Raw genomic sequence first — 8,221 nt, 5'->3', positions numbered from 1 at the left:
GAGTTTTACGCGCGTTTTCCAACGCCCCGCGCAAATTGTTTTCATAAAAACACTTAGTTTTAAACACTTTGGAGTGATTAAATTCCGGCTTCGGAGCTTCTTTTTGCATTTTCACCACTTGAGGTAAGTTTATCTTAACATTTAGAATATTTTCTCGGGGGTTGACTTTTGTTGACTTTTGATTTCCCGAGAGTTGACTTTTGTTGACCTTTGCCAATTTTGCTCATTTTTGCTCCCCTTTTGCAGATTCTCGAAAATGGCAGGCAATTCTCCTCACGGTGGAGGTTTTCTGGGCGCTGGGGACGATTTCGATCCTATGACTCTTCCTCCGAGGACTCGACCTTTCATGCCCGAGAGGTACCGTCCAGCAGTGCACGTCCTCCCTCGTGCCGTTTTCCGTCATTTTACCAGTTTCGACGAGAGAGCACCCGTGGATCTGCTTCTCAGAGAGCCAGAGCAGCATCTCTCTCATGAGGCTCGAGAGGTATTTACCTCATCTTCTATATTTTACATTTCGCGCCCTTGCCATGCTTAAACATTTAGCTTGTGACATAGTACTTCCTTTACATCTTTGAACATGTAGTTTCAACACTTGAATTTCTGAACATTCGGCTCATTAATTAATTGCGAACACACAGCCCACATTAAAACACATGGCTCAAACACAGATTTGTCGAACACACGGCCCGAATTCGAAAGTGAACATACAGCCCACACTTTAAATGGAAGTTGAACACGCAGCCCAAACTTCAAATTCTCTGAACACGCAGCCCAGGTAGATAGTGAACACGCAGCCCACAATTTAACTGAAAGTTGAACACGCAGCCCAAAATTCAAATTTTCTGAACACGCAGCCCAGGTAGATAGTGAACACGCAGCCCACAATTAAACTGAAAGTTGAACACGCAGCCCAAAATTCAAATTTCTCTGAACACGCAGCCCAGGTAGATAGTGAACACGCAGCCCACAAATTAACTGAAAGTTGAACACGCAGCCCAAAATTCAAATTCTCTGAACCCACAGCCCAGGTAGATAGTGAACACGCAGCCCACAAATTAACTGAAAGTTGAACACGCAGCCCAAAATTCAAATTCTCTGAACACGCAGCCCAGGTAGATAGTGAACACGCAGCCCACAAATTAACTGAAAGTTGAACACGCAGCCCAAAATTCAAATTCTCTGAACACGCAGCCCAGGTAGATAGTGAACACGCAGCCCACAAATTAACTGAAAGTTGAACACGCAGCCCAAAATTCAAATTCTCTGAACACGCAGCCCAGGTAGATAGTGAACACGCAGCCCACAAATTAACTGAAAGTTGAACACGCAGCCCAAAATTCAAATTCTCTGAACACGCAGCCCAGGTAGATAGTGAACACGCAGCCCACAAATTAACTGAAAGTTGAACACGCAGCCCAAAATTCAAATTCTCTGAACACGCAGCCCAGGTAGATAGTGAACACGCAGCCCACAAATTAACTGAAAGTTGAACACGCAGCCCAAAATTCAAATTCTCTGAACACGCAGCCCAGGTAGATAGTGAACACGCAGCCCACAAATTAACTGAAAGTTGAACACGCAGCCCAAAATTCAAATTCTCTGAACACGCAGCCCAGGTAGATAGTGAACACGCAGCCCACAAATTAACTGAAAGTTGAACACGCAGCCCAAAATTCAAATTCTCTGAACACGCAGCCCAGGTAGATAGTGAACACGCAGCCCACAAATTAACTGAAAGTTGAACACGCAGCCCAAAATTCAAATTCTCTGAACACGCAGCCCAGGTAGATAGTGAACACGCAGCCCACAATTAAACTGAAAGTTGAACACGCAGCCCAAAATTCAAATTCTCTGAACACGCAGCCCAGGTAGATAGTGAACACGCAGCCCACAATTAAACTGAAAGTTGAACACGCAGCCCAAAATTCAAATTCTCTGAACACGCAGCCCAGGTAGATAGTGAACACGCAGCCCACAATTAAACTGAAAGTTGAACACGCAGCCCAAAATTCAAATTCTCTGAACACGCAGCCCAGGTGGATAGTGAACACGCAGCCCAGGTAGATAGAATTTGCATGTAGCTTACTTTACTTCATCGGCACACAGCCCATTTCATCTTATTGTTAACACATATATTCATTCTGAATGCAGGGTGGTTCTCGCAGTGTGCGAGGATATGGTTCTACCATGGCGCGGGATTGGTATGCTGAGCTCCCGGAAGGCGTCAGGGATTTGGTAGACTTGGCAGGGTTTGGGCCCTTCTGCACCGGGTTGTCACGCTGTCCTGCCCGAAGGACCTTGATGGCAGCTTTGGTAGAGAGATGGTGGGACACCACCAATTCCTTTAATTTCTCTGCCACCGGGGACATGACCATGACCCCTTTTGATTTTGCTGTATTGACCGGCCTTGATGTCGGAGGTTGGGCCATCCCCTACGATGAGGATATGGGCGAGTGGGAGGCCGCCTGGATGTATCTGTTGGGGGCTCGCCCACCTGTTGACAGGGTCTCTGGGAGAGTCCGATATACTTGGTTCTCATCCCATTTTCGGCGGGCAGAGATGGTGCCCGAGACTCCTGAGGAGACAGAGCAGTATGCTCGTGGCTTCCTGATGTTCCTCTTCGGGACTACCCTGTTTGCCGACAGAGGGAACACCATTGGGCTATATTTGTTGAGCGCTCTGGTTGACCTATCACAGGTCCATAGATATGATTGGGGCGGCGCCGGTCTGGCTACCCTTTATTTTTACATGAGCGCGACCTCCCGCGGGCGGGGCGATTTGCTTGGCGGCTACTGGAGAGCTTGGGAGGTACTTTCTGTCCCCTCGATTTACATTTCTGCTCTTCATTACTTGTACATTGCACATACAGCGCACTTTTACAGTCTGCATTTTGCTCTCAGCATTTCGTATTTACATTCTGCACTGCTTTTCTCAGCTATGGGCTTATGTATATTTCTCATCGTTAGCCCCAGTGCTGGAGGTGGTGGGGATCCCTGTGACCCCATATTCATTGATATTTGAGGGCCCGCACCGGGCGAGGCCTCGAGAGACCCTGGTTCGCCTGCGACAGTACTTCGACACTGTGCGACACTCAGAGGTACTTCAGAAGTTTCAATTCTTTTCATTTTCATCTTTGACTTGCTCTGTATATCCTCGTTTTTTGATTGGTTTATACATTTATCATCCGCAGATTACTTGGCAGCCTTGGGCACCCCTGGGTGATGATCTCTTACTTCAGTATACCGGAGCATCAGGCATCTCCCGGTATAGGGTCCTGCTCGAAGGGCCAGTCGGCAGAGTCTGGTTCCTGGGGGAGCGCTTTCTGTGCCAGGTACGGGGGTATCTTTCCCAGGATGTTCCCGCGGTACCTCCGGCTAGTATGCGGACCGCTGACAGGCTCTCTTACTCAGAGGTAGTCGGCGCCATGCTAGGCAGCGATGCTTTGTTATATGTTGCGGAGGGGGACTACGCCACCTATCGTCACATATATTTGATGCCTCCATTGACAGAGGCTCGTATTCCGATGATGAGACCTGCCGGTATGTCATCCTCGGATCAGGCTCAGGCTCGGGCTACAGACATCCCTTCTTCTAGCAGGGCTGGCGCATCTAGAGGTGGGAGTAGACCGTTTCCTCCGAACCCGTCGATTCATCCTCATCTGGGATGGCCAGATATGCCTACTGAGTTGATGGCGTGGCAGTATGGGACTAGCTCTCCGATTCCAGTTCCACTAGAGCCTCGGATGCCCAGTGATCGATATGCCATTGATCCGGACTCACCGCCGGTACGCTCCACTTTCGTCATTCATCATTTCAGATGTTTAGATACTCATTTGTTCACTGATGACTATGAACTCATTTTTGCAGCCATCGCGAGGGTACATGGAGGAGATGGTTGAGCTGGTGGCCACACTCGAGGGCATGGTCCTACGCAGGGAGGCACAGTTGTCTGTTGCGGGCATTCAGGTACCCTTCAGTTTTTCCTGGCATTTATCATACTTCTGATGACATGCTGATTTCTACTGCATTGATAGACTACTTGTGTAGAGCACATCTGACACACACCTCACTTGTACACTGTATTTACACGCACCCACTTCATGTAGCTTTTGCTCGTATCTGTATCCGATGTACATATTTGGACTGATGTATTTGATTTAAACTCCTTGTTTTCAGATGCCTACATGGTCCGGTCAGCCGCAGGCCAGGCCACCTGGGCCTCATTGGGGAGCTGGGCCATCTGGGCCTTATCAGGGAGCTGGGCCATCCGGGCCCTATCAGGGGGAGGGGCCATCTCGGCCTTCCCGAGGAGCCGGGCCATCTAGGCCTTATCGAGGAGCTCGAGGAGGACCGGTCCGCAGGCGCAGGGCTCATGTCGTGGAGGTGGAGCCTGATGAGGAGGAGGAGGAGGAGGAGGCTACCGACCGCCAGTTCGAGACATCTGTTGAGGAGGGAGGCTCCGGTTTTGGCTCGGAGAACAGAGGCGAGGCTAAGGAGGATCCTGAGGATGACAGCTCCGACTCTGACGATGGTGTGGAGGTTGTCCCGCAAAAGAGGACTAGGCGTGCTTCTCGTTCCCGCTCCCGAGGATTTTGATGCTGCTATTTCCATGCTTTATTTTTCTTTTTACTAGTAGTTTGTAGCACTTTGCACATTGTTAGGTAGTTTTATTTTTGTAAAACTTGTACCTTTATTTATTGTAATGCATGATGAAATGAAATAGCTTTTGGAAGGGTGTTTGTAGTTTGAACTTTTAGCATCATATCGCATCAATTACTTTGCACAAAAATGAATTTGATTGGTAATGCGCATTGTAATCACCAAATCAGGTAGTGAACCGACGCAACAAACTAAACAACCCAACTTACTAAGATATAACAGAATCTTTAGCAAGTTTACAACTCGATAAGCAAAAAGCAACAATGCAAACAAACAAAACTCTAACAAAATTTGCTTAAACAGAGAGCAATGACTCAAAAACACAAAACACGTCCGCTCGACAAACAACTCGATAAGCAAAGTACAACAACTCGATAAGCAAAACTCAACAACAAAAGGTGTACTTCTGACGATCTGGGCATCGGAACGCGTCTGAAATGAAGGCCTTCGGCTTTCCTGTTGTATGGCAATGCTTGGAGTTCTCCTTCGAAGAGCAAGACAGGGCCGAGGAGACACACTGCAACATTGCCAGCCATCCCTGGGAGCTGGCCGGCCAGAGATATGCCACGGCATGGAGGACTAGAGAGCTTCTGGTCCTTGCTTCAACCTTCAGTTGCACTTTGTCAGATGAATGTGTGGATTGGCTCAAAGAGGAGGTACAAGTTGGGCCCAGCTTGGCATCAGATATCCCGTCCAGCTCTGGAGGGGGACACAGAGATACTTGATTCAACTATGCCCCAAATTTATTGCTTATTAGTATTTTCAAGTTTTCTTTATGATTATACTAAAAAGCAACCTCGATTGTAAAGCAAGAGCAGGAGAACTCCATTTTGAAATCAATGAAATTGAAAGTTATGGTACTGAAAATTTTCCACTTTTGGTCCAAAAATGGTCTAAGTCGTAAAAAGATTGATTTGAACAAAGTCAACTTTTATTAAAACTTTTCAAAACTATTTTCGATGTGAATCAGAACTGGACACGCCGAAAATCTGTCACTGAAATGCACAACTCCAGATCCCTGCAACTGGAAAGTTGCCCCTAGTTTGAAGAACAATGCGGCACTCCAAAGCAACGGAAAGTTGCCCCTAGTTTGAACAGCACTGTACCGGAGATCACGGTAAATGCTGATAGATAAAGATGACTGAGACGATCGAAATGGACAAAGTTGATCGGGGAAAAGTTTATGACTGAACTTCAAGACGAAGCTGCCTACGTATCCCAAAGATGGGAATCAAGTCTTACGTAGTTCAGGCTTAGGTTCGCTCGAGTATTTTCACTCTCCTTTTGCGCTCTAACTTTTGCCAAGGCCGCCCTTTGCGGGTTTTCAACCTTGCGAGCTCAGTTTTTATATTTTCTAATTTTTTGTGCTCTGAATCTTGCCTAGGTCGCCCTTTCGGGTTTTCGGCCTAGCGAGCCTCTCAAGGATAGTATTTCTTCAACTTGTCCATATTGATCGGTTGTGAGAACTCCAAGCCATCTAGATCCATCAGAACCACAGCTCCACCTGACCAGATAGCCTTGATGATATAAGGACCAGTCCAATTGGGTTTGAACTTGCCCCTTGGGTCGTGGATGGGAGCTCGGTTGTCTTTGAGCACCAAATCTCCTTCCTTCAGATTCCTGGACTTAACCTTCTTGTTGAAAGCCCGGGCGATTCTGCGTTGATAGCCTTGGATGTGGTACAGTGCTTTCAGTCTTCTTTCATCAAAGAGCATGAGTTCTTCGAATCTGCTTTGCTGCCAATCTGCTTCGGCTATCTGGCATTCAGCCAATACTCGTAACGATGGGACCTCAATCTCAATGGGTAGAACAGCCTCCATTCCATAGACCAATGAATATGGAGTTGCTCCAGTAGAAGTTCTGATTGAAGTCATGTAACCCCACAAAGCAAATGGCAGCTTGTCTGGCCAATCTCGATAGGTTTCCACCATCTTCTGTAGTATATGCTTGATGTTCTTGTTGGCGGCCTCAACTGCTCCGTTGGTTTGCGGCCTGTATGTAGATGACTTATGAAAAGCCACATTGTATTTCTCCAACAAGTCTATTACTTCTTTCTTGAAATGGGAACCATTATCTGAAATTACCTCGTTTGGCACCCCATAGCGACAGATGATATTGTTCCTGATGAACTTTGCGACATGCGACGCCTTCAACACTGCGTATGATTGGGCCTCGACCCACTTTGTAAAGTAATCTATCGCTACCAGGATAAACTCATGCCCGTTTGACCCCTTCGGGGTAACAGCTCCGATCACATCAATTCCCCAGACTGAAAAAGGCCACGGCGAAGTCATGTTATATAGTTTTGACGGTGGGATGTTCATGCGATTTGCATGAATTTGACATTTGTGGCATCGCCGAACAAAACCAATGCAATCCTCCTCCATGGTTGACCAGTAGTAGCCCTGTCTGAGGATCTTTCTGGCCAGCATTACTCCATTCATGTGTGCACCGCACTCCCCCCCGTGGATGGCTTCCATCAGGCGTTTTGACTCTTCAGCTTCTACACAGAGCTTATGCATTCCCAGATGGCCCCTTTTGTACAAATTTTTCCCGCAGATAATGAACTGAGCAGCCATTCTTCGGACAGCCCTCTTATCCTTGGCATTTGCCCCCGGTGGATATGCCTCCTTTTCCAAGAAGTTCCAGATGTCATAATACCAGGGGTTGCCGTCTTGAACCTCATCTATGGCGGAAATCGACTCATATGCCGGCGCAAACTTCTGATCGATAATAACTGGACGCATCCGGACTCCGGACGGGATGTCTATCATAGAAGACAGAGTTGCTAATGAATCTGCAAACCTGTTGTTCTCTCTTACGAGGTGGGTGAAATTTAGCTTCTTAAACCGAGGAATTAATAAATCCAAGGTTTGGTGGTAGATTATCATCCTTTCCTCTTTGACCTTCCAATCTCCTTTTGCTTGAGACACAACAAGGTTTGAGTCCCCAATGACGTCCACTCGTCTTGCCCCTAGTTCCAGGGCTGCTTCCAGGCCAGCAATACATGCCTCATACTCTGCTTCATTGTTGGAAACTTTGAACCGGAGCTTGAATGCTAAAGGAATACGGGAATCATCAGGCGCTATCAGCAACACCCCTATCCCATACCCATACTGGTTTGACGCTCCGTCAAAGTACATTGTCCAGGTTTCATCTTCAACGTGCAGAATGGCTTCATCTGGGAATAGATACTCAACCGCTTCATCCCCCTCAACCGGGTGGTCGGCAAGGAACTCCGCTACCGCTCTACCTTTTACTGACTTGCGCGTTACATACTTCAAATCAAATTCGGAGAGCAACAGCAGCCATCGAGCTAGCCTACCCGTAAGTGCTGGTTTCTCGAAAAGATATTTGATGGGATCCAATCGGGAAACCAACATTACAGAGTGAGCTAACAGGTAGTGCCGCAACTTCCTGGTTGCCCATACCAAGGCCAAGCAAGCCATTTCCAGCGGTGTATAGCGGGTTTCGTAATCTAGCATCTTTTTGCTCAGACAGTATATGGCCCTTTCCACTTTGTCTTCTGACTCCTGCGCGAGCATACAGCCCATGGTGGTCTC

The 8,221-nt window shown here is 47.4% G+C and overlaps 1 protein-coding gene across 1 annotated transcript; it reads left to right on the top strand.

The window, feature by feature from the left end:
- The first annotated feature begins 256 nt into the window (after positions 1-256).
- Positions 257-4,728, top strand: LOC114292090 (uncharacterized). The gene is made up of 5 exons (XM_082908480.1): positions 257-376; positions 2,936-3,097; positions 3,191-3,784; positions 3,867-3,965; positions 4,176-4,728. The coding sequence occupies exons 1-5, from the start codon at positions 257-259 to the stop codon at positions 4,593-4,595; spliced, it is 1,395 nt and encodes a 464-aa protein (XP_082764606.1). The 3' UTR covers positions 4,596-4,728.
- The last annotated feature ends 3,493 nt before the right edge of the window (positions 4,729-8,221 follow it).

Source organism: Camellia sinensis, chromosome 15 (assembly GCF_055761805.1).
Source record: "Camellia sinensis isolate YWXY chromosome 15, ASM5576180v1, whole genome shotgun sequence".
NCBI classification, from domain to species: domain Eukaryota; kingdom Viridiplantae; phylum Streptophyta; class Magnoliopsida; order Ericales; family Theaceae; genus Camellia; species Camellia sinensis.
The sequence above is the reverse complement of the archived record's forward strand: the minus strand, read 5'-3'. Positions and strand labels throughout refer to the sequence as shown.

Coding starts and splice junctions, on each gene's coding strand:
- LOC114292090 (XM_082908480.1), top strand. CDS start 257: ATGGCAGGCAATTCTCCTCACGGTGGAGGTTTTCTGGGCGCTGGGGAC. Junction 377..2,935: donor GGTACCGTCCAGCAGTGCAC/GTCCTCCCTCGT, acceptor TGCTTTTCTCAG/CTATGGGCTTATGTATATTT. Junction 3,966..4,175: donor TGTCTGTTGCGGGCATTCAG/GTACCCTTCAGT, acceptor CCTTGTTTTCAG/ATGCCTACATGGTCCGGTCA.